General features: G+C 38.4%; 1 protein-coding gene across 3 annotated transcripts in view; it reads left to right on the top strand.

Moving 5' to 3' along the window:
- Positions 1 to 27500, top strand: part of LOC133633987 (zinc finger protein GLIS2-like) — an 83563-nt gene that overhangs the window by 29525 nt on the left and 26538 nt on the right. For 2 of the 3 annotated variants that reach the window (XM_062026856.1, XM_062026859.1), the window contains exon 2: positions 23931 to 24118. In XM_062026856.1, coding sequence (XP_061882840.1) covers positions 23956 to 24118 — 163 coding nt within the window. In that variant the 5' untranslated portion in view covers positions 23931 to 23955. The remainder of the gene's footprint in view (positions 1 to 23930; positions 24119 to 27500) is intronic. The other variant, XM_062026857.1, reaches the window with a different exon arrangement.

Below are 27500 nucleotides of genomic sequence, written 5' to 3'. Positions count from 1 at the left end.
TAGGTGTGACGGCAAAAACAGAAATGCCGACCAAAGGGGGTGAAACAAACCAAAGACCTCTGCTCACACATCGGTCATCATTTGGAGTCTCACCCTCCTCGCTGTTGCGTTCTGAAGTGATGCAACCCTGCCGAAGGCGGCTGCAATCGCCACCAGCCGAGCCTTGCTGAGGCTTTCATCGCCTTGGGCGGGGGGGATTTCACGGAAGATGAGATCATGTCTTTGGACGGCATGTACGTACGTTTCTGACAGTGTTCAAGATGGTGGGAGACGTTTCAAATCAACACCACGTGCGGAGGAAAGCAAAACGTCATGCGATTCCAACGACGAGGTGAATATCGTAGACGAGTGCTGTATTTTCAGCTGTCATGGTGTAGGCACAAGCTAAGACAAAGTCATTGCAATGAAGACCGAAGCCAATTTGATCCGAGCTTAACTGACGGATAAAAGTCACATTTCAATGGCTTTTGGTGCCACTTCCTGTATTTGTTCCTTGCACCTTCCCTACTTTTAGTCAGGAAAAATACATGGAAACCTCTACAGTTGGGAGGTGGTCCAATTTGGAATTCATCCTGAATTTGGGTCAAAAATACCCACAAAGTACCCATATTTGGGTATACCTGCTTCCATGGCAAAACACATTGATACTAGAGATGTCCGATAATGGCTTGTTTGCCGATATCCGATATTCCGATATTGTCCAACTCTTAATTACAGATTCCGATATCAACCGATACCGATATATACAGTCGTGGAATTAACACATTATTATGCCTAATTTTGTTGTGATGCCCCGCTGGATGCATTAAACAATGTAACAAGGTTTTCCAAAATAAATCAACTCAAGTTATGGAAAAAAATGCCAACATGGCACTGCCATATTTATTATTGAAGTCACAAAGTGCATTATTTTTTTTAACATGCCTCAAAACAGCAGCTTGGAATTTGGGAAATGCTCTCCCTGAGAGAGCATGAGGAGGTTGAGGTGGGCGGGGTTTTGGGGTAGGGGATTGCGGGGGTGTATATTGTAGCGTCCCGGAAGAGTTAGTGCTGCAAGGGGTTCTGGGTATTTGTTCTGTTGTGTTTATGTTGTGTTACGGTGCGGATGTTCTCCCGAAATGTGTTTGTCATTCTTGTTTGGTGTGGGTTCACAGTGTGGCGTATATTTGTAACAGTGTTAAAGTTGTTTATACGGCCACCCACAGTGTGACCTGTATGGTTGTTGATCAAGTATGCCTTGCATTCACTTGTGTGTGTGAAAAGCCGTAGATATTATGTGATTGGACCGGCACGCAAAGGCAGTGCCTTTAAGGTTTATTGGCGCTCTGTACTTCTCCCTACGTACAGCGGCGTTTTAAAAAGTCATACATTTTACTTTTTGAAACCGATAACGATAATTTCCGAACCGATACCGATCATTTCCGATATTACATTTTAAAGCATTTATCGGCCGATAATATCGGCAGCCCGATATTATCGGACATCTCTAATTGATACCTTAAAGCAGGGGTGTCAAATCTATTTGCATGTGGCCCGGATTGGTAAAATCATGGCATGATTACTGCTACTGTCGTAAATGCAGAAGCAAGAAGTGAACATTTTGAAAAGTGACAAAGACAAAAAAAAAAATCAATGGATGCTGGAAAAAAAAAATCTATAATCTAACTAAGATTAAATATCAGAAATCAAGGGCAAAAATACTGATATTTGCACTAATACTTTTTTGGTCTTAAGTAACACTTGCCAGACACTGAAACAAGTTAAATGGTGTTTTGACAAGTTATTTTCTTCTTCGGTTGGCAGATTATTTAGTTTATTTTAAGAAGTATGTCTCTGATTTTAGTACATATTACTTTACATTAGAGCTCTCAAACTCAATTCAATTGGGGGCCGCTGCAGGTAGAGTCTGGGTGAGGCTGGGCCGCATAAAGTATTCACTTCAGAATCCCTTTTTAACAATGTGATTGAATTTGTTCACTTTTTCTACCAACACCTATAGTGACCCTAAAGGTATGATGGGCCCAAAGTCATTATAGATTTAAAACTGAATGCAAAACATTTTATATTTTTGACAATGTTTGCAACACTAAATTGGCCCTAGTGAATGAATGTGAGTGTGAATGTTGTCTGTCTATCTGTGTTGGCCCTGTGATGAGGTGGCGACTTGTCCAGGGTGTACACCGCCCGAATGCAGCTGAGATAGGCTCCAGCACCCCCCGCGACCCCGAACGGGACAAGCGGTAGAAAATGGATGGCCCCATCTTTACTCGTATTGCTGCAACCTGCAACAATGCATCTGGCAGACTTATTTGATCATTGCTTCAAATTCTGGGCGAAAATAATGTGATTTGGGATAAAGACTGTGACGATCTGTCACTGCACTTCTGTTTGTGTTTCCTTGTTTTGTGTTTATTTTCTGCCAGCGCTCATATTTGGTTTCCATTTCCTGCAAGTTGTCAATAAGGGGACTTTGGGGTGTTGTGTTTTCCCGGAATGCAAAGGAAAGTCGTGAAGGTAGGTACATGATTTAATAATGACTATAAAAAGGAATAAACAAAAGGCGCGCACAAGGGCGGAAGTACAAACTTGGCTAATGAAACAAAAACTTGCACAAAGGTAGAGACTATGAAATGTGAAAACGAAAACAAAACTTACCGTGGCGTGAAACAGCATGAAAACTATGGCATGGAACTATGGCTTGGAATGAAAGGTAGCAGAGGTAAACAGAGATAGTAAGGATAATGTCACCAGCACGATCAACAGAAACAGACAGGCTTAATTAGCAGTGACATGATTAGTGACAGGTGCGCGAGTGCAAAGCGTGAGACAGGTGCGTGACATGAGGACAGGTGAAAACTAATGGGTAGTCATGGAAACAAAAACAATGGAGCATAAACAGAAACTAAGGAGTCCAATAACTAAACAATACAAAACATGACTAAAACAAAACATGATCACACAGACATGACACATGTCTCCTCTGAGCGCTCGTTTTGCTCTCCTGTCCCTGATTGGCAGCCCGGCACCAGGGGCGCCGAAAAGAGGGGGTAAAGGAGACAGATTCTAGGGGCCCATGATGGAGGGGGGCCCAGAGAGGCCCCTAATGATGATGAAATTATAATACAGGGGGCCCTGTAAAGATTATTTTCATGGGGCCCAAAATCCCTAGCGGTGCCCCTGCCCGGCACACCAGGTTGCAGTTGCCAATCAGGCTGCTACTTATGCCTGCCTCGCCTGTTCCTCTGTGCTCGAGGATTGACTATGTTCAGAACCTTTATATGCATGACCCTGTTTTAAGTATTAAAATACTCTTACCTGCTCATCGTTCTCCTGGTTCCTACATCTTGGGGTCACAACTACAGCCATGTGGGTTCATGACAAAAGATTCTCTCAAAACACATATGACGCAATATGAACTCGGTTCTCCGGTTTTCTGTAGGTGAAGACCTGCACCATTTTGGAGCTAAAAGTAGGCGTTGCAAAATGTGCTGAAACTGGTAAGAAAACAAGCTTAAAATCACTACTGTGTCTATTTTGGGGGGAGTTTTACCTTTAGGAGACATAATTTTTAGGCCCATAACTAGGGGTGGGCGATATATCGATAAACTCGATATATCTCGGGTTTGTCTCTGTGCGATATAGAAAATGACTTTATCGTGATATTCGAGTATACATTCTCACGCAGTTGCTTTTAGCTGCGGGCATTACACTACATGCGTTTCTCACTCTGTTGTCTCTCCTTCTCACAGAGACGTAAAACAAGTGCACCTTCTTACACACGTCACGTGTGCAACGTCACACGCTCCCGCTGAGCAGAGGTAGCGACATGGTAACGTTACCTGTGATGCTAACGGTGCGGTGCGGGCGGTAATACGAGAGAGAGAAGGTGCGAATCTGGTAACAAATGGAGGAAAAATTAATTCCCAAGAAAAACAGCACGGGGTCCATCGTCTGGCGGTGGTTTGGCTTCAAGTGGGAATATGTTCAACATTCATGCGGCAAAAGCGTTGCTACAAAAAGTAGCAGCACTGCTAATGTAGCATCATTTGAAAAGTCACCCGCTAGAGAATGAGGAGTGCTTACTCCGCATGTCAACATCTCCGGCCGGTGCCACACCCACAAAATGCCGAGGCAACCATTTCCACATCTACACCGTATGAAAAAAAAAATCAACAACAGAAGGAGATAACGTCCGCAGGAACCTACCACATAGTGAAGCACATACACTATTTGATTTCCTATTATGCAGCTCATTTTTATGTGACACTTATTGAAATATCTTGTGTGACATCATGCACAAAAGTGCACTTTATTTGTTTTTAACTATTGTAGTGGCGTTCTGTACAAAAAGTACACTTTAATTTAGTGTTGTTTTGATATGTCATCTTAGTGACATCATGCACAAAAGTGCACTAATAGCTTGTTTTAAAATGTCTCTGACAATCTTGCACTTTCTGTTTTGGAAATGACTTGAATGTTTGTGCCACTGCTTAATAACTGTTTAATAAATACCGTTTTGGTAAATTGACTTAGTTGTGATTTCCCTCTCTGCATGAAAGTTGAAAATGAGCATATATTAATGCAGTATGAACAAGAATGTTTTAATGTAGACAAATAGAATCATCATACTGGTGTGATTATATGTATCAAGTGTTTATTCAAGGCTAAGGCAAAATATCGCGATATATATCGTGTATCGTAACATGGCCTAAAAATATAGAGAAATAATTAAAAGGCCATATCGCCCAGCCCTACCCATAACTATGAAATAAGTGCCAATGTTTAATTTAATTGAAATCAATGCATGTTTTTGTGTCTCAATGTGGAAACAACGGTTTGTTTCCCCGCAATGAACCGCTGCTCCCTAGCACTCATGCACTCCTACACTATAAATTATTTCATTGAAAGTTCACAGCAAATTACTGGCTAATAAATGCATAACTTTCCCAGTAACATTTTACAGTAATTTAGGACGGTGTAGCTCATATGGTAGAGTGGCCTTGCCAGCAGCTTGAGGGTTCCAGGTTCAATTGCAGCTTGCGCCATCCAAGTCACGGTCGTTGTGTCCTTGGGCAGGACACTTCTCCCACCTTTCTTCCAGTGCCGCTAAAACTGGTGTATAAATATGTATGAATGTTTGATGGTGGTTAGACGCTTCCGTCAGTCTACCCCAGGGCAGCTGCGGCTACAAATGTAGCTTACCACCTCCTTGTGTGACTGTGGAGTGAATGAATGATGGGTTCTCAGTTCTATGTGAAGCACTTAGAGCAGTGGTTCTTAACCTTGTTGGAGGTACCGAACCCCACCAGTTTCATATGCGCATTCACCGAACCCTTCTTTAGTGAAAAATAAAATGTTTTTTTTTTTCATATTCAAGACAAAGTTATATGTTTTTGGTAACACTTTAGTATGGGGAACATATTCTAAGTAACAAAGACTTAATTTAGAGTCTACTAATAAAAGTTTCAATCAATCAATCAATCAAAAAAAGGGTTAGGGTTAGAGGGTTAGGGCCAGGGTTAGAGGGTTAGGGTTATAATAAGGCCACGCAGAATAAGGCATTAATAAGTACTTAATAATGACTAGTTAAGAGCCAATATGTTACTAATTTCCATGTTAATAAGCAACTAATTAATGGTGAATATGTTCCCCATACTAAAGTGTTACCATGTTTTTTTTATTGGTGCACAAAACCGTGCATGAACATCACCTTGTTCAAACAACAAAACCAACACAGTGCATAAACTCACAACAAATTACACACCTGCAAATCAGTGTGACTTTTGCTGTTGCCGTATCCGTAATACGCCGATAGGGAAAAGTTTTTATTTACACGATGAGTCGGGTGTGTCTTGACCTCTGCCGAACCCCTGAGCCTGACTCATCGAACCCCTAGGGTTCGATCGAACCCAAGTTAAGAACCACTGACTTAGAGTGTCTAGAAAAGCGCTATGTACATTTAATCTATTGTAATTTACTTTGAAACTTCTATACAGCAATTTACTGTAACTGCAGAGCTCTGATTTTACGGTTCTTTACACTAAAGTTAGAATTACAGTATATGCTGTAACTTCACAATTGTAATTTTGCAGTTAATGATTCACTCTATTAAACAGCATACAACCACTTCCTGTACAAAAGTGAGAAAGAGGGACAAATCATTTTGAAAATAATTTGTTATATTGCAGCGGACTATGATTACAGCATGTTACTGTGAAATAAGAGTTAATTGCTGCATAATATAAGGGTATCATGATTTTTTACAGTCATTTGCTGTAATGTTACAGTCATTTTTGATACAGCATTTTACTGTGAAAATCTTGGACATTTTTTACAGTGTAGACCAGGGGTCCCCAAACTTTTTGACTCAGGGCCGCGTTGGGTTGAAAGAATTTGGTTGGGGGCCTGTCTATCCATATACAGTTGTGGTCAAAAGTTTGCATACACTTATAAAGAACATAATGTCATGGCTGTCTTGAGTTTCTAATAATTTCTAGCACTCGTATTTATTTTGTGATAGAATGATTGGAGCACATACTTGTTGGTCACAAAAAACATTCATGAAGTTTGGTTCTTTTATGAATTTATTATGGGTCTACTGAAAATGTGAGCAAATCTGCTGGGTCAAAAGTATACATACAGCAATGTTAATATTTGGTTACATGTCCCTTGGCAAGTTTCACTGCAATACAGTACAATACTATCATACAGGAACGTTTTTTTAAATAATGTTTTACTGAACTGCAAATCATTGATTTGCTCAAAACTTGGCGAAAATAAATATAGTAAAAATTAAGTGCACATTTTCAAAGTATTTGCAGTTTGCAATAATATTGCAAACAAGATACAGTTCCTAATCAATAATGTAGTAAACACACTCAAAAACAACCTAACATATAGTGCACCATTTCCTCTTCTTTAGTGATTGGCATCACTAAATTGGCCCTAGACTGTGAATGTTGTCTATCTGTGTTGGCCCTGTGATGAGGTGGCGACTTTTCCAGGGTGTACCCCACCTTCTGTCCGAATGTAGCTGGGATAGGCTCCAGCACCCTCCGCGGCCCCGAGAGGGACAAGCGGTGGAAAATGGATGGATGGATAGTTTATTGTTGAAGCAAACAAGTTTGTTTACCTTTTTTAGATGACAAAGCTGATCTCTTTTTTTGGTACAAGGCGACCTGAGCTCGGTGTGATTACTTACAGATGTCCAACGTTCTCAAGGAAATAAAACAAATTCACATTTCGTCTGGAGTTGCAAGTTGATGCTCTTGTTTGTGTAGTACAGTTGGTTTATCCTTGCTGTAATCGTACCTCTCCGCGGTACGACAGATCAGCTGTGGTGATATGAATGCAGGACTTGGTCTTCACAGATGTTAGATGTTGGCACAGCAGCACCAGCTGACTGGAAGCAGCAGTCACTGATTGCTGAGGACGTTAACTGCTGCTTGCTTTCAACTCAGAGTCTCCGAGACACAAAACAAGTCTCCAAAATCCCCGGTAAAAGTTATTAGATTTGTCTCTAGCAGCTGTTTATAGAAGACGTCGCTATGAGGATCGACAACACTGTCGGTGCCAGACTCGAGTACGTGTTTTGCTTTGAGATGGTATTTTAAATGATGTGTGCCAATGATAACAAATGTTTATCGCTGCAATACCAACAAGTTATCTTAGTTTTATCCAAAGTTCTTTTTTGAAGCGAAATTGGCCACCTCTCATCGTGATCACAGACTGTGGAACACATGCACACGTTTTCCGGGTTAAGCCAATTCATGTGTTAATGCATTAAGGTTGACAGCCCCAATATATATATATATATATATATATATATATTAATATATATATATACATATACTACCGTTCAAAAGTTTGGGGTCACATTGAAATGTCCTTATTTTTGAAGGAAAAGCACTGTACTTTTCAATGAAAATAACTTTAAACTAGTCTTAACTTTAAAGAAATACACTCTATACATTGCTAATGTGGTAAATGACTATTCTAGCTGCAAATGTCTGGTTTGTGGTGCAATATCTACATAGGTGTATAGAGGCCCATTTCCAGCAACTATCACTCCAGTGTTCTAATGGTACAATGTGTTTGCTCATTGGCTCAGAAGACTAATTGATGATTAGAAAACCCTTGTGCAATCATGTTCACACATCTAAAAACAGTTTAGCTCGTTACAGAAGCTACAAAACTGACCTTCCTTTGAGCAGATTGAGTTTCTGGAGCATCACATTTGTGGGGTCAATTAAACGCTCAAAATGGCCAGAAAAAGAGAACTTTCATCTGAAACTCAGCAGTCTATTCTTATTCTTAGAAATGAAGGCTATTCCACAAAATTGTTTGGGTGACCCCAAACTTTTGAACGGTAGTGTATATACATATATATATAGTATATATGATAAAATAAAATATTTATTATTTTTCTTTTAATTTGGGCAGCTCGCGGGTCAGATTGTGGACGCTGACGGGCCGCACCCGTATGTTATGGGACCCTCGGTGTAAACTATGGGCGAGGCACAATTATCTTTGTACTCATTTGTGTGGCCATCGTGTTGAGTCATTTTTAGTGCAAACTGTACACTGACTACTCTAAAGTACACTGTAAAAAATGACCGTAAAAACTTCAGCAAGCAATTGTTAAATATCAACAATAAAACAACGTAGAATCTAAAATAATTTATCACAGTAGTAAATGCAGGAGACCCCTGCAAACCAAGAAACAGTAGACAATACTATGGTTATATTTTGTAGATAACACATGACTTTACTGTGCAAATAAAGAAAAATTGTACAATGCAAAATACTGTAATGTCACAGGCATGCAAATACTCTAAAATTGACGGTATTATTCTGTCTGGATTAAAGATTTTGCAGAAAGTACATTTAAATTCACAGCATATCTTAATTGTTTTAGAGGTTTGTGTTAAAGCATTAACCTAGTTAGGTTTCGGCTGACAACATGTTTTCTTGTATTTCTGTGGCAAGTCGTTTCAGACATGGAGGGGTTCCCATCAGGCAAAAGACATTGATACAACGTTGATTAAAACTGATATTGAAATATTGTTGCAAAATAGTTGTATTTGTAAATTGAGACAACGTCGATGTCTAACGTTGGATCCACGTTGTTGGTTGGGAAATTACCAAATTTCAATGGCCAAAACAACGTCACAACCTGACATTGAATAAACGTTGTTTCAACATTGTCATCATCATCATCATCATCAGCAGCAGCCGTTGTCAGTCCACTGCTGGACGAAAGCCTCAGCATGTTTCTGCCATAGTGAACGATCTCTCTTGGCGTACTCTTCATGCTGGTTATTAGCCTACACCTTCCACGCTGGCTTGGTGCGGGTTGGAAGGGGTATTTTATATCAGAGATCCTATAGACTAATTGCCTTACTGGACTGTTGAACTTAGTCTGTCCTGTTGGTTGTCCGCGCCCCAATTACCCAGGGACCCGCTCAGCTTTATGGCGCTGACCGCCCGCCAGTCACAAGAGAAGGTGCAAACGGTTCTTTGTGTGCATTTTATAGACGTTAGTTGGGACTCACTAACCCCACACACAACCTCCCATCTCATGCCTGGATGTAGTTTAACGTCATACCCAGGACATACAACAATGTATTTGTGTTGTAAAACATTGGTTGGCAAATGACCTCACAACACGAAGGTCCTGGGTTCGATCCTGCGCTCGGGATCTTTCTGTGTGGAGTTTGCACGTTCTCCCGTGACTGCGCGGGTTCTCTCCGGGTACTCCGGCTTCGACCTCCAAAGACATGCACCTGGGGATTGGTTGATTGGCAACACTAAATTGGCCCTGGTGTGAATGTGAGTGTGAATGTTGTCTGTATATCTGTGTTGGCCCTGTGATGAGGCGGCGATTTGTCCAGGGTGCACCCCGCCTTCCGCTAGAGTTCAGCTGATATAGGCTCCAGCACCCCCACGACCCCAAACGGGACAAGCGGTAAAAAATGGATGGATGGATGACCAAAGTTCAATGGTCAAATCAACGTTACAACCTGACATTGATTAAAAGTCGTCAAAAAGCATGTTTTTCTAACGTTAGGTTTGAGTTGCTCAACGTCAGGACCTAATTCAACAATTGTCAACATTGTTTCAATCTCTTGTGCCTGCTGGGTTAATAAGTCTACGTGCAACTGCATTGAAATGAACCACGCTGAGTGTTTAAGTGTGTTGGAACTGGTTGCGAGAAGCTATTTAACAGATACGGCGCATTTAAGGCAAATTTTTGATAGTTCACTTGAAGGCCATGTTGTGAGTTGGCCAGTGAAAGGTTGTACAAATACTTTCAAGTTAAAATCCTCATGTCACATGTCTCAGAAACGCAGGCGTTTTGCAGACACTAGTTTTGGTGACAGGGAAGCATGGTTAGCGTTAATGCCTCATAGTGAAAAGGTACTGGGTTCGATTCCCGGGCTAGGGGTCTTTCTGTGTGGAGTTTGCATGTTCTCTCCGGGTACTCCTGCTTCCTCCCACCTCCAAAGACATGCACCTGGGGATAGGTTGATTGGCAACTATAAAATTTGCCCTAATATGTTTTACGATTAATTCCTGGCAACCACAGCTGCCAGTATTTTACATTAAATGCTATAGTTTTTAACATATTAACAATATATATTTTTTTTCCCATAGTAATTTACTATAAGCAAAAACAGTTATCAACAGTAAAACTAACAGATCCAACATCAACATACCGTAATTACCTATGGATCGTGATCATATTTTTTTCCGGTGAATTCCTGGCAACCACAGCTGCTGGTATTTGACCGTAAATTGTGCAGATTTTTTTTTTCTCCAGTGTATAAAAAAGCTTGCGTTAACACATCCAGGGCGTACTGCCTTGTTTTCACAGCAATGTAATCAGGTTAGAGTTTCACTCGAGCCGTCAAATTACCACTTGCTTCCTTTGAAAAGGCTCCTAATCTGTTCTCGCCCCCCACAATCCCCTGCACCACCGTCCCGCCACTTGGCAACGAGACAAGGTCAACACAGAGAGCGTCTTCTGCTTTCCCTCCCCGTAATTCCTCATCAGCAGCAGAACAACAGACCCCAACGCCCCCCCGGCCCTCCCTCTATCCTTTCATCCTCGCCGCTCTCTGAGAAGCGAGGGAAAGACTAAAGATGGAGAGGTCCGATAAAAAAAAGGGGTAACAATGTGGAGAGAAGCGGCAGAGAGAGGGGCCGGCGTGTGGGAGGCAGATGAGGTCAAGAGCATAAAACAGAAATCGATCTGGCTCGCTGTCCTCCTCCTTTGTCGTCCAGACTCCAAAGCAAGACGCTGCAGTGTTTCGCATTCCTGAGAGCAGAGCAGATTCACCCAATTTGTTTCCACTCTGAGCGTGTGCCAGTAAATAATAACCAATCCCAGCTGTCGCCTCGGCTCTCGCGCTTATTCTCCATGGGGGGAAACTACCAGCAAAGAATACATGACAAAAGTCATGTATGTTCCTTTAAAAGGTCTCCCTGTTATGCAAAAGTATTTGTTTTAATGATGTTAAGACAATAATATGCATCCATAGAGCCTGTTTAGGAGCATCGAACGTGAGAAAAAGCTATAATCGCCCTCCCTTTTTTTGTCACACATTTATTTTTGAAGTTCCGGGTTTTCATTACGTAATGAAGGAAATCGTTGCACATTTGGAAATAAAGCTCTAAGGCCCTGTTTACACTAAGCTGGATAACCTTATCCGCATACTTGCCAACCTTGAGACCTCCGAATTCGGGAGATTGGGGGGAGGGGGGGGGGGTTTGAGGTGTGGGGGGACGGGGTTGGGTGGTAGCGGGGGTGTATATTGAAGCCCGGAAGAGTTAGGGCTGCAAGGGATTCTGGGTATTTGTTCTTTTGTGTTTATGTTGTGTTACGGTGCATATGTTCTCCCGAAATGTGTTTGTCATTCTTGTTTGGTGTGGGTTCACAGTGTGGCGCATATTTGTAACAGTGTTAAAGTTGTTTATACTTCCACCCTCAGTGTGACCTGTATGTCTGTTGATCAAGTATGTCTTGCAGTCACTTACGTGTGTCTCCAGAAGACGCATATATTATGTGACTGGGCCGGCACGCTGTTTCTATGGTGAAAAAGCGGACGCGACGACAGGTTGTAGAGGACGCTAAAGGCAGTGCCTTTAAGGCACGCCCTTAGTAATGTTGTCCGGTTGAAAATCGGGAGAATGGTTGCCCCGGGAGATTTTCGGGAGGGGCACTGAAATTCGGGACTCTCCCGGAAAAATAGGGAGGGTTGGCAAGTATGCTTATCCGTGTCCACACACAACAATACCACCGTTTAAGACCCCCGCCCCCCTCCGTCTGCCGTCGCAATGCGACCTAATACGCATGCGCGGAAGAAAAAAAAAAAAAAAAAAATCCACCTGAGCGTCCATCTGCTCCAAGCTCTCCAGTAGATAACTTTACTTCCCTGTGAAGTTGTTATTTAAAAGAGCTACATTGTAAATAGTTTGCTGTGCATTTTACGAGAGATGTCCGATAATGGCTTTTTTGCCGATATCCGATATTCCGATATTGTCCAACTCTTAATTACCGATTCCGATATCAACCGATACCGATATATACAGTTGGGGAGTTAACACATTATTATGCCTATTTTGTTGTGATGCCCCGCTGGATGCATTAAACAATGTAACAAGGTTTTCCAAAATAAATCAACTCAAGTTATGGAAAAAAATGCCAACTGCCATATTTATTATTGAAGTCACAAAGTGCTTTTTTTTTTAAACATGCCTCAAAACAGCAGCTTGGAATTTGGGACATGCTCTCCCTGAGAGAGCATGAGGAAGTTGAGGTGGGCGGGGCGCGGTTGAGGTGGGGGGGGAGACGTAGGGGGTAGCGGGGGGTGTATATTGTAGCGTCCCGGAAGAGTTAGTGCTGCAAGGGGTTCTGAGTATTTGTTCTGTTGTGTTTATGTTGTGTTACGGTGCGGATGTTCTCCTGAAATGTGTTTGTCATTCTTGTTTGATGTGGGTTGACAGTGTGGCGCATATTTGTAACAGTGTTAAAGTTGTTTATACCCCCACCCTCAGTGTGACCTGTATGGCTGTTGACCAAGTATGCATGCATTCACTTGTGTGTGTGAAAAGCCGTAGATATTATGTGACTGGGCCCGCACGCAATTGCAGTGCCTTTAAGGCACGCCCCCAATATTGTTGTCTGGTTGGAAATCGGGAGAAATTTGGGAGAATGGTTGCCCCGGGAGATTTTCGGGAGGGGCACTGAAATTCGGGAGTCTCCCGGGAAAATCGGGAGGGTTGGCAAGCATGACTGGGAGACACAACTGCTCTGTACTTCTCCCTACGACCGATAATTTCCGATATTACATTTTAAAGCATTTATCGGCCGATAATATCGGCAGTCCAATATTATCGGACATCTCTACATTTTACATTTGTTTGCTGTGTTTTATGTGCAAGTTTTTAAATTCAAATGTACCTCCTTTGAACAATATTCAGTGTTGTGGTATTTCAATGAACTAGAACCCAGTGTGCTGTGGAGCCCTATTGTAGTGAATCACACCTGAGCCATCATACATGTGGGTTGACTCCGCTGTTGGGGTATTCTTTCGTGAGATATGGCGACAGGGGATAAGCTGGGTCACCCAAAAGAAAAACAGGGAACGGATCTTCATCTTCCAGCAGTTGTTTGGGACACGGGGGGGGCATACTTGACAACCCTTCCGATTTTCCCGGGAGACTCCCAAATTTCAGTACCCCTCACGAAAATCTCCTGGGACAACTATTTTTCCGAATTTCTCCCGATATCCACCCGGACAACAATATTGGGGGCGTGCCTTAAAGGCACTGCCTTTAGTGTCCTCCGCAACCTGTCGTCATGTCCGCTTTTCCTCCATACAAACAGCGTGCTGGCCCAGTCACACAATATATGCGTTTTTTACACACACATAAGTGAATGCAATGTTTACTTGGTCAACAGCCATACAGGTCACAGTGAGGGTGTCCGTATAAAAAACTTTAACACTGTTACAAATATGCGCCACACTGTGAACCCACACCAAACAAGAATGACAAACACATTTTGGGAGAACATCCGCACCGTAACACAACATAAACACAACAGAACAAATACCCAGAACCCCTTGCAGCACTAACTCTTCCGGGACGCTACAATATACACCCCCGCTACCACCAACCCCGCCCACTTCAACCTCCTCATGCTCTCTCAGGGAGAGCATGTCCCAAATTCCAAGCTGCTGTTTTGAGGCATGTTAAAAAAAAAAAAGCACTTTGTGACTTCAATAATAAATATGGCAGTGCCATGTTGGCATTTTTTTCCATAACTTGAGTTGATTTATTTTGGAAAACCTTGTTACATTGTTTAATGCATCCAGCTGGGCATCACAAAAAAATTAGGCATAATAATGTGTCAATTCCACGACTGTATATATCGGTATCGGTTGATATCGGAATCGGTAATTAAGAGTTGGACAATATCGGAAGATCGGATATCGGCAAAAAAAGCCATTATCGGACATCTCTAGTTTTTTGTACTGTTGGCCCAATATGGCTCTTTCAACATTTTGGGTTGCCGACCCCTGGCCTAAGCGAAGGGCTAAGACAAAAAGTAAGAGGGAGAATTGAGGCGCAGCCTTATTCAGAAATACTGTAATACTGCACCTACAAGACTGAAACGCTTAAAGTACTTAAAATGGACACTTTCAAAGTGGAATCCTCCCAAATGATGCACCGTTCCCTTAGTGATGGAGCATCCTTTTTGACTCCGGGAGCGTCCTCCTCGATTCACTTTGGAACGGTGGAAATACGGAGGAAAAAACAAGGCAAAGGAAGTTCAAAATTAAAAATAAAGGGAGGAGAAAAAAATGTTGCGGGAGTGAGCGAGCAGGCGAGGTATGCTCTGCTGGAGGACTGGGAGAGGACAACCACAGGAAGGAGGGAGATGGCGAGAGAGAGAGAGAGAGAGAGAGCGAGCGAGAGACGGGTAAATAGTGGCGAGGGAGAGGCCACATCAGGGCGCCGTGGACGCTTTCCTGTATGTAGAGAGGGGGAGTTGGGGGGTGGGGGAGTCATCACTCTCTGCACGCGTGTTGGGATATTAAGTGGGGCGTGCCTGGTGTCGTGTAATTGTATGCATGTGTTAACTAGCTCTGGATGAAAGCCCCCCCCCCCCTTGACATGTGTTTAGGATCTATACGTGTATGTGCGTGAGAGGCGGAATGGCAGGAGAGTGTTTTTCTAGGCAGGAGGGGATCCATAAGAGGGTCTGGGCAGGCTGCCACAAACATAGGTCATTGAGGGGAAAAAGTGCTGGAGGAGCTGCTGGAGGTTGGTGCTGGTGTTTTTGGGGGCAGGAGGGGGCTGGGGGTCCTCTAACGTGGGGGTTTTTAGTCTGTATGTGTACATATGGTCCTGCGTGTGCATGCTTCCACAATAACGCCACATTGACGCGTGTGTGTGTGTGTGTGTGTGTGTTCTTGTATTTCTACCATTCTTGAGACATCAACAAGGAAAAGTACCTTCCATATGAGGACCGGTGAACAAGTTAGGACATAAATCATGGTCCCAATACGGAAAACCATTGCATCTAATAGAGAATGTCTCATTTGCACTCCTGGTGGGGAAATCTGTTAAAATTAGGGTGGTCCCAAAAAGGAGGGATTTTTCAAATTGACTGTGTGTCGGTTTTAGAAGTGCTCCGCCTCTGGTCAACATATGAAATAACAAGTGTGTGTAAAAAAATTGAAGTGCTACCCCTGTGGTCAACATATGCAGTAACAAGTGTGTGTAAGAAATTGAAATGCGCCCCCTGCGCCCAAAATTACTAAAGAAAAATTAATAAAGGTGTATATAGAGACATACTGTAATGACTTGAAGTAAATGATGAAGATTAAAAAACAATTACAAACAAAAGTTAAAATTAAATTAAAAACAAAAACAAAAAGCAGTCTTTTTCTCACAATGTGTCGACTTTTTTCTTATAAAATTGGGAACAATTTCTCATATTTTTTCTGTTTCTGTAAAATTGCAATATTTTCTCGTAAAATTATTACTTTTTAGTGCAGAATGGTGACATTTGTCATATAAAATTCTGACTTTTATCACAATATTGCCAATTTTTTTGTTGTTCTTGTAAAATAGTGACATTTTTTCAGTAAATTCATGACTTTTGTCATAATTTTGCCAATTAAAATTTCCGATTATTGTTATAATATTGCCAACATTTTTAAAGTTTTCTTATAAAATTGTGACTTGTCGAGTAAAAGTACGACTCTTTTCATAAAAATGCCAAAATTTTAAGCTTTTCTTGTAAAATTGCGACTGTTTTTGAATAAAATTTGAACTTCTATCATAATATTGCACACATGTTCAGTTTTTCTTGTAAAATTTTGACTTGCGTTTAATAAAATTACGACTTTTATTATAATACTGCCAAAATTCTAAGTTTTTCTTCTAAAATTCCAGAAAATTTTTCACAACAGGCTTTTTTATATTTGCATAGTATGTATATATTATTAATGTTGTAAATACAAATCTTTATATATCTAGAAAGGGTGGTCCTAAAGAGGTAGGCATTTTCTCAGGTCTCAAAAAGGTAACAAATACAAGAATGTGTGTGTGTGTGTGTGTGTGTGTGTGTGTGTGTGTGTGTGTGTGTGTGTGTGTGTGTGTGTGTGTGTGTGTGTGTGTGTGTGTGTGTGTGTGCGTGCGTGCGTGTGTGTGGGTGGGTGGGTTGGTCGAGAGAGAGAGGGATAGACAGAAGACAGTGAGTTTGCAGTGGAATGTGAAACCATAGCGGCCTTCATTGCAGTTTAGCCTCTGCCTACTATTATGTCCAGTGATGGCACTCTGAACACGTTATTTGTATTGACACTATTTAAGTTTGTACACACACGAGTAGCAATATACAGAACAGTAATTGTGCCTTGCCTGTGGTCTGGGGCCGCATGAGTGCTGCTGGGCACTGGGGAGCTGCGGTTCATGTAGCTAAGTTTGTGATTTTTTAAATAATGGAGTAATTAAACAATTGTTTTTGTTCACAACAATTATTTGTTATTGTTTAATATATATATATATATATATATATATATATATATATACATATAAATGTATGTATATATATATATATATACATACAAGTATATATATATATATATATATATATATATATATATATATATATATATATATATATATATATATATATATATATATATATATATATACATGTATGTATATATATGTATATATATATACATACACATGTATATATATATATATATATATATATATATATATATATATATATATATATATATATATACACACACACATATACACACACATACAATTATTACTTAGAATGTTTGATTTTAAAGCTAAAACATTTCCATTTTAAAACAAAATTATTTTAAAATGTGTTTAAGATCCATACATGTATGTGGTGTGTTTTCACCAAAAACAACAGGTACATTGTCTCACAAGTTAATTGTGTCTGGCCTACAGTCAAGCAGGGGAGGTGGTAGCATCATGATCTGGGGGTGCATGAGTGCTGCTGGAAATTATATATATATATATATATATATATATATATATATATATATATATATATATATATATATATATATATATATATATATATATATATATATATATATATATATATATATATATATATATATACACAGATATACACAGATATATATATATATATATATCTCAGTATATTATATAACAATTTGGGTGCTGACATATACGGTAACATATTGCATCATTTACGATTGTATTATTTTCTCAAACCTATTCATCAATTAATCTACTAATTTACTGTTAATACCTGGTTACTTTCTGTTGTTACATGGTTCTATCTACACTTCTGTTCAAATGTGATAAGCGCTTATGGTATTATTTTATTGTTTGGCTCCTCCAAACTTCATTTGGACATTCATACAAATTTGGATATCAATCAGTACAGTGGGGAAGGGATTCATATGGTGCCATTCCTGGGTGGATCTGGCGTGAGAAGAAGGTGGGAGGGGGTTCATCATTTTGCAATGCAGTCTAATGAAATGATGGAAAGCGCCACTCGACATTGCAACTGACGCTGTGGTCAAAGTTGGAATTGCCACAAAACACATTTTAAGGTTATACAACACTCTGCTGCTGTCTGGCGCCAAAAGTGGAAAGTGCCCCCCGTCATGTTTTATGTTAAAGTTAAAGTTCAAGTACCAATGATTGTCACACACACACTAGGTGTGGTGAAATTTGTCCTCTGCATTTGACCCATACCCTTGTTCACCCCCTGGGAGGTGAGGAGAGCAGTGGGCAGCAGTGGTGCCGCGCCCGGGAATCATTTTTGGTGATATAACCCCCAATTCCAACCCTTGATGCTGAGTGCCAAGCAGGGAGGTAATGCGTCCCATTTTTATAGTCTTTGGTATGACTCGGTCGGGGTTTGAACTTACAACCTACCGATCTCAGGGCGGACACTCTAACCATGTGTCAGGTAAATCGCGATGAATGGGGCCGTATGAATCCTCTTCCCACTGTAGTTACAGGGGCACTATTGGTCATACCAATGCGGATACTGATATGTCAAACTTTGAAGATCATTGAATTATAAACATTTTTATCACAATTATCATCACACAAAAACACACAATAGTGACGCATTTTGGCTTAAAAACTAAGGCTAAAAGTGAAGTTATAACACTGAAACGCCCTCAAGAAGAGGTGCTTTAAGACATGGCTAGCTAGCTAGTGGCTAAAGTCCAGCCACAGTCTGCAGTGTTTTAGCTACTTCCAAATCACTAATCCTTATCTCCATGGCAACAAATAAAGTAAGTTTCTTACAAGTATCATCCCTGCAGGACGAGGAATAACTAGACATGCTTCACTACACACCGTAGCTCACCGGCATCAAATGTAAACAAACGCCATTGGTGGATCTACACCTAACATCCACTGTAATGATACCAAGTACAGGACCGTATCTAGTCGATACTACTATGACTACGTCGATATTTTTTGGCATCACAACATCTTCTTTCGTTTTTTAAAATGTATATTATGTTTATAAACTCAGGAAATATGTCCCTGGACACATGAGGACTTTGAATATGACCAATGTATGATCTAGGGCTGCAACTAACGATTAATTTGATAATCGATTAATCTGTCGATTATTACTTAGATTAATAATCGGATAAAAGAGACAAACTACATTTCTATCCTTTCCAGTATTTTATTGAAAAAAAAACCCCAGCATACTGGCACCATACTTATTTTGATGATTGTTTCTCAGCTGTTTGTACATGTTGCAGTTTATAAATAAAGGTTTATAAAAATACAATAAAATAAAAAATGAAAAAAAATTGCCTCTGCGCATGCGAATACAATAGATCCAAAGAAACCATGACTGAATTAATCGCCAACTATTTTTATAATCGATTTTAATCGATTAGTTGTTGCAGCCCTAGTATGATCCTGTAACTACTTGGATTGATACCCAAATTTGTGGTATCATCCAAAACTAATGTAAAGTATCCAAACAACAGAAGAATAAATGATTATTACATTTTAACAGAAGTGTAGATAGAACATGTTAAAAGAGAAAGTAAGCAGATATTAACCGTAAATGAACAAGTAGATTAATAATTCATTTTCTACCACTTGTCCTTAATAATGTTGACAAAATAATAGAATGGAAAATTACACAATATGTTACTGCATACGTCAGCAGACTAATTAGGAGCCTTTGTTTGCTTACTTACTAATAAAAGACAAGTTGTCTAGTATGTTCACTATTTTATTTAAGGACAAACTTGCAATAAGAAACATATGTTTAATGTACCCTAAGATTTTTTGTTAAAATAAAGCCAATAATGCAATTTTTTGTGGTGCCCTTTATTTAGAAAAATATCGCAAAGTACCAAAAAGTATTACAATAATTTTGGTACCAGTACCAAAATATTGGTATCGGGACAACACTAGTCCAGGGATTTATTTCCTGAGTTTGTAAACAAAATAACAAAAACAAACAAAACAAAAAATTGTGATCATAACATTTCTGGATCTAACCACTGTGGTATTCTGTCCTTTCTATAGAACTGCACTCACTTTTGAGAGGTACCCCAGCAGGCACTAGACATTGATACAACGTTGATTATACATACATGTCCTTTAAAAGTGATTTTAAAACAACATTGCAAAATAGTTGTATTGGTAAATTGTGACAACATAGGTGTTTAACGTTGGATCCACGTTGTTGGTTGGGAAATGACCACATTTCAATGGTCAAATCAACGTCAGAAACCAACATTGAATAAACGTCGTTAAAAAGCATGTTGTTTCAACGTTAGGTTTGAGTTGCTCAACGTCAGGACCTAATTCAACAAGTTCTCAATGTTGTTTCAATGTCTTGTGTCTGCTGGGACTGTATGTGTCACCCCTGTGATAGACCGTCTTAAAAAAATAAAAATAAGCCACACAAAAACAAAGAGAAACTATTTCTCATACTGTTTTTCTTACTGTTGCTGAAGCCGTCACAGCGTGCACGCAAACACACAAGCTTCTGGCGGGGAAATTACCGTGACTTGCACGCTAGTGGAAAGTTGAGGCCAGGAGCTTTTAGGCGTCCAGTTAGTCCGCCTGTTCAGTCCACATCACAAACACCAGTGGACGCAAACGACGGGCTGCAGAATTTTTACACTTCGAAATAACGTGCACGTGTTGCGTCGCTGCAGCTGTTGCGCATTTCCTCGCACGTTCACTTCTTTCTCCTGCAGTGTTTTTCTCACCCCCCCCCCCCCCCCCCCACCCTAAGTGCCCCGAGAAGCACATTACTGGCTTTTGAGTCACTCGGCCCAACAAGAATTCCTGCTCTTGAGTCACAGAGCTGCTTTTTCGCTCCAGAGTATCACATGGCTTGGAACGGAAAACTAGCTTTTAGCTTGTAAAGTCAGGAATGGTTATAACGTGCTCACGCTTTGACGCTTCGCACAGGATCCAAAGCTGAAAAAAGACAAAATAATATATAAAGACTTCCGCTGTGATTGCTTGAACTCACCAAAAATCTAAAAAAAACCAATGGTGACACAGTTAATGAAAAGCCTCCACTCAGATTGTAGCCTAAAAATACCCTAAAAAGTCCTCTGTTAACCCACTTTAGCATTCTTAAATATCACACAAGTGGTAAAAGAAGTTAACCCCTGTAAACATAAAAACCTTCCACCATGATTTTTAACCAAAAATACCCTTAAAAGTCAGCGTTTGACACATTTTAATATTATTAACTGTGACACAGGTACAAAAAGAAGTAAACCATTAATCAAAAAAAACCTTTTAGACTATAAATACCCTTAAAATTCCTCTTTCAACACATTTTAACAGCCTTAAATGTGCTGCAAATGTATAAAAAAGTTAACCACTGTATTTTAACTCACTAAAAGTATCTTAACTCTGATAAAAGTGTAAACAGAAGTTAACCACTGCTAACATAGAAACGCTACACTTGGAATTTAGCCTAAAATTCCCTTAAAAGACTTCTTTTAACACAATTGAAGTCTTAGCTGCGACACAAGTGTAAAAAGCCTCCACTCAGTTTTTAGCCTAAAAATACCCTTAAAATGCATCTTTTAACCCACTTTAGCATTCTTAAATATCACACAAGTGGTAAAAGAAGTTAACCACTGTAAACATAAAAATCTTCCACCATGATTTTTAGCCTAAAATACCCTTACAAGTCCTCTTTGAATCCATTTTAACGTTATTAAAAACGCTACACTTGGAATTTAGCCTAAAATGCCTTTAAAAGACTTATTTTAGCTGTGACACAAGTGTAAAAAGCCTCCACTCAGATTTTAGTTGAAAAATACACTTAAAATTCCTCTTTTAACCCACTTTAGCATTCTTAAATATCACACAAGTGTTAAAAGAAGTTAACACCTGTAAACATAAAAACCTTACACCTTGAATTTTAGCCTAAAATACCCTTTAAAGTCAGTTTTTTAAACATTTAAACATTCTTCACTGTGACACAAGTGTAAAAAGAAGTTAACCACTGTAGACATGAAAAGTCTCCACTCAGATTTTAGCCTAAAAATACCCATAAAATTCCTCTTTTAACCCACTTTAGCATTCTTAACCCACTTTAGCATTCTTAAATATCACACAAGTGTTAAAAGAAGTTAACCCCTGTAAACATAAAAACCTTCCACCTTGAATTTTAGCCTAAAATACCCTTTAAAGTCAGCATTCGACACATTTTAACATTCTTAACTGTGACACAAGTGCAAAAAGAAGTAAACCATTAATCATAAAAAAAAAACTTTTAGACTATAAATACCCTTAAAATTCCTCTTTCAACACATTTTACCAGCCTTAACTGTGCCACAAGTGTATAAAAAAGTTAACCACTGTACACTTAAAAATGCTACACTTGGAATTTAGCCTAAAATGCCCTTAAAATAATTATTTTAACAGAATTTAAGTCTTAGCTGTGACACAAGTGTAAAAAAAAGTTAATCACTGTAGACATGAGAAGCCTCAACTCAGATTTTAGCCTAAAAATACCCTTAAAAGTCCTCTGTTAACCCACTTTAGCATTCTTAAATATCACACAAGTGGTAAAAAAAAGTTAACCATTGTAAACATAAAAACCTTCCACCATGAATTTTAGCCTAAAATACCCTTAAAAGTCAGTGTTTGACACATTCTCAGCCTAACCCTGTACACATAAAAACCCTCAACGGCTCTAGTGTAAAAATACCCTTAAAAGTTATATTTTAACTCTTTAAAAGTATCTTAACTGTGATACAAGTGTAAAAAGAAAATGTTACACTTGGAATTTAGCCTAAAATTCCCTTAAAATACTTATTTTAACACAATTTAAGTCTTAGCTGTGACACAAGTGTAAAAAGAAGTTAACCACTGTAGACATGAAAAGCCTCCACTCAGATTTTAGCCTAAAAATACCCATAAAATTCCTCTTTTAACCCACTTTAGCATTCTTAAATATCACACAAGTGTTAAAAGAAGTTAACCACTGTAAACATAAAAACCTTCCACCATGATTTTTAGCCTAAAATATCCTTAAAAGTCAGCGTTTAAAACATTTTAACATTATTAACTGTGACACAAGTGCAAAAAGAAGTAAACCATTAATCATAAAAAAATCTTTAGACTATAAATACCCTAAAATTCCTCTTTCAACACATTTTAACATTATTAACTGTGACACAAGTGTAAAAAAGAAGTTAACCACTGTAGACATGAAAAGCCTCCACTCAGATTTTAGCCTAAAAATACCCATAAAAGTCCTCTATTAACCCACTTTAGCCTTCTTAAATATCACACTAGTGTTAAAAGAAGTTAACCACTGTAAACATAAAAACCTTCCACCATGATTTTTAGCCTAAAATATCCTTAATAGTCAGCGTTTGACACATTATAACATTATTAACTGTGACACAAGTGCAAAAAGAAGTAAACCATTAATCATAAAAAACCCTTTGGACTATAAATACCCTAAAATTCCTCTTTCAACGCATTTTAACATTATTAACTGTTACACATGTGCAAAGAAAAGTAAACCATTAATCATAAAAAACCTTTTTAGACTATAAAGACCCTAAAAATCCTCTTTCAACACATTTTAACATAAGTTAACCACTGTAAAGATAAAAAATCATACACTCTGATTTGAGTCTAAAATACACTTAAAAGTCAGATTTTAAACACATTTGAACAGTCTAAGCTGTGACACAAGTGTAAAAAGAAGTTACCAACTGTAATATCCTCCTGAGGAGTGGACATTAGTTGTTGTTTGTTTTTGGACATGTGTTTATAATGCAGCAATTTTGCATAACATCTGCGTAAAAAGAGCTTTTTACAAGGATTGAACAAATGTGTGCGGTCCTCCCCAGCAGCGCTGCGGACATCGAAGGCGACATGCTCTCCTCGGATGAGCCGCTGGACCTGAAGCTTCCCTCCGGAAGGACGCATTGTCCCCTCAGACTGGGGAAGAGGACGTCATCCTCCATCTGCGCACCCCTCAGCGCCACACGCCCTCGTCTTATCTACACCACTTTCCCGTCCCCGCCGTCTTCCCCAGGTAAGCCTCAACGACATTGCTGCCATTGTCCATCCATGGTGTCCTCATCAGGACCCGTGATGCCACACTGCACACATGAGCCTGATTAGCCTCCTAATGCAATCCTCAGTGCATCCCCTGTGCTCCTCTGCTCAAAGCCCACAGTGTGTTGTGTCCTCACATTGTCCTCCCTTGGTTTGTCTCACAACACGACAAGCGTGACTCCCACTGACTTAAAGAGGCCTCAGCAAAAATCACTTACGAGCGTCTGTGCGGACTGAATGGCAAACTTTGTGGTGTTAATTCTGCTCCTGCTAACCACGTTGGCGAGTGTCACACCTATATAGACGCATTGTTCTGTCAAATAAAGTCGTAATATGTCAAAAATAACGCAGTGTCATGAGGACATTAGGTCAGAATATTACAAGAATAATCTTATCTTAATATATTTTATCCCTATGAGAATGAACTCATAATATTACAAGAAAAATGTGTAATATTAGGAGAAAAAAATCGACATATTAAAATAAGTTCTAAATGTTACGAGAACAGAACAACTTTTGTATTAACAGAAGAAATAATATGGATATTATGAGAATAAAGTTGTATATTTATACAAAAACTTTATTTCTTTTGGTTTATTTCGAACATGAACACACTTACAGCGTAGTACATCACACAATTTCGTATCATTTCACTTTACATCATGTCCGAAAAGGAGTAGGAAGAAGCAAAGCTTATTTAATCCCACCCCTTTCCCACTTCAGAGCGTTTACAAATATATACATTCATTTACTGACCTTTTTATAGTAAAATGACATCCGCGAATGAGTAAAACAACAGTTTTTTAATATGTAATTAGTTAAGCCAGTCATTATAAACATACTGAGATGAAGAATATCTTATTTTTCATAAGGTTGAAAGTAGAGATGACCGATAATATCTGCCTGCCGATATTATCGGCCGAAAAATGCTTTAAAATGTAATATCGGGAAAATATCGGTATCGTTTTTTTAAATTATCGGTATCGTGGTTTTTTTTTATTAAATCAACATTAAAAACACAAGATACACTTACAATTAGTACACTAACCCAAAAAACCTCCCTCCCCCAATTACACTCATTCACACAAAAGGGTTGTTTCTTTCTGTTATTAATATTTCTGGTTCCTACATTATATATCGATATATATCAATACAGTCTGCAAGGGATACAGTCCGTAAGCACACATGATTGTGCGTGCTGCTGGTCCACTAATAGTACTAACCTTTAACAGTTAATTTTACTCATTTTCATTAATTACTAGTTTCTATGTAACTGTTTTTATATTGTTTTACTTTGTTTTTTATTCAAGAAAATGTTTTTTTAATTTATTAATTTTTAAAAAAAGGACCTTATCTTCACCATACCTGGTTGTCCAAATTGGGCATAATAATGTGTTAATTCCATGACTGTATATATCGGTATCGGTTGATATCGGTATCGGTAATTAAAGAGTTGGACAATATCGGAAATCGGCAAAAAGCCATTATCAGACATCCCTAGTTGAAAGTATTTCTCATAGTTCTTCTTCTTTGTACTTTGTAAGCACTAATAATTTGAACAACCTCTTAAGCTGGATCATATCAGTACAATGTTTAACTTCTTTACTTAATCCATTCCATCATTTAAAAACTGTTTTTAATATTAGGTTAGTAGAGTCTTTTTTTTCTTTTTTTTTTTCAAAGAAAAAGGCAGATATTTTTTTGAGAATAATAAAATGGCATTACAAGAAGAAAGTACCTAGAATCAAGTTTTTATATTTCAAGAATACATACACTCATATTGTGAGAAATCTTTAAAAAAGAAGGTGGAATAATGTTACAAGAATAACGCTGTAATGAAGCATTTTGAGAATAAAGTGGCATAATGTTACAAGAATAAAGTTGTAATGCAGTATTCTGAGAAGAACGTGGAATGTTGCTACAATAGTGACGTTGCAATACTGTGAAAAGAGAGTGGAATATTGTTACACAATAATATTGTAATACAGTATTTTGAGAAGAAAGTAGAACAGTGTTACAAGATTAATGCAGTAATAAATTATTTTGAGACTAAGTGGCATAATGTTAACAGAATGATAAACAAGGAATAACATTTTGAGAATAAGTGGCATAATGTTACAAGAATAAAGTTGTATTGTAATATTCTCAAAAGAAAATGGAATATTGTTACAAGAATAAAGTTGCAATACTGTGATAAGAAAGAGGAATATTGTTACACAATAAAGTTGTAATACAGTATTTTGAGAAGAAAGTGGAATATGTTAAAAGAATAACGTTATACAACATTGTTTTGAGAAAAAAGTGGAATAATGTTACAAGAATAACGCAGTTATAAAGTATTTTGATAATAAAGTGGCATAATGTAACAAAAATAAAGTTGTAATGCAGTATTCTGAGAAGAATGTGGAATATTGCTACAATAGTGACGTTGCAATACTGTGAAAGGAGAGTGGAATATTGTTACACAATAAAGTTGTAATACAGTATTTTGAGAAAAAAGTGGAATATGTTAAAAGAATAACGCAGTAATAAAGTATTTTGAGAATAAGCGGCATAATGTTACATGCATAAAGTTGTATTGTAATATTCAGAGAAGAAAATGGAATATTGTTACAAGAATAAAGTTGCAATACTGTGAAAAGAGAAAAAGGCAGATATTTTTTGAGAATAATAAAATGGCATTACTAGAAAAAAGTACCCACAAGATTAACGCTGTAATAAAGTGTTTTGAGAATAAAGTGGCATGATGTTACAAGAATAAAGTTGTAATGCGGTATTCTGAGAAGAATGTGGAATATTGTTACACAATAAAGTTGTAATACAGTATTATAAGAAGACAATGGACTATGCTAAAAAAATAACGTTATATAACATTGTTTTGAGAAAAAAGTGGAATAATGTCACAAGAATAACGCAGTTATAAAGTATTTTGATAATAAAGTGGCATAATGTTACAAGAATAAAGTTGTATTGTAATATTCTGAGAAGAAAATGGAATATGGTTACAAGAATAAAGTTGCAATAATGTGAAAAGAAAGTGGAATATTGTTACACAATGAAGTTGTAATACAGTATTTTGAGAAGAAAGTGGAATAATGTTACAAGAATAACGCTGTAATAAAGTATTTTGAGAATAATCGGGATAATGTTACAAGAATAAAGATGTATTGTAATATTCTGAGAAGAAAATTTAATATTGTTACAAGAATAAAGTTGCAATACTGTGAAAAGAAAGTGGAACATTGTTACACAATAAAGTTGTAATACAGTATTTTGAGAAGAAAGTGGAATAATGTTACAAGAATAACGCTGTAATAAAGTATTTTGAGAATAATCGGGATAATGTTACAAGAATAAAG

The sequence above is a fragment of the Entelurus aequoreus genome, linkage group LG18 (assembly GCF_033978785.1).
Source record: "Entelurus aequoreus isolate RoL-2023_Sb linkage group LG18, RoL_Eaeq_v1.1, whole genome shotgun sequence".
Lineage (NCBI taxonomy): Eukaryota > Metazoa > Chordata > Actinopteri > Syngnathiformes > Syngnathidae > Entelurus > Entelurus aequoreus.
This window is presented reverse-complemented; position numbering and strand designations above follow the sequence as displayed.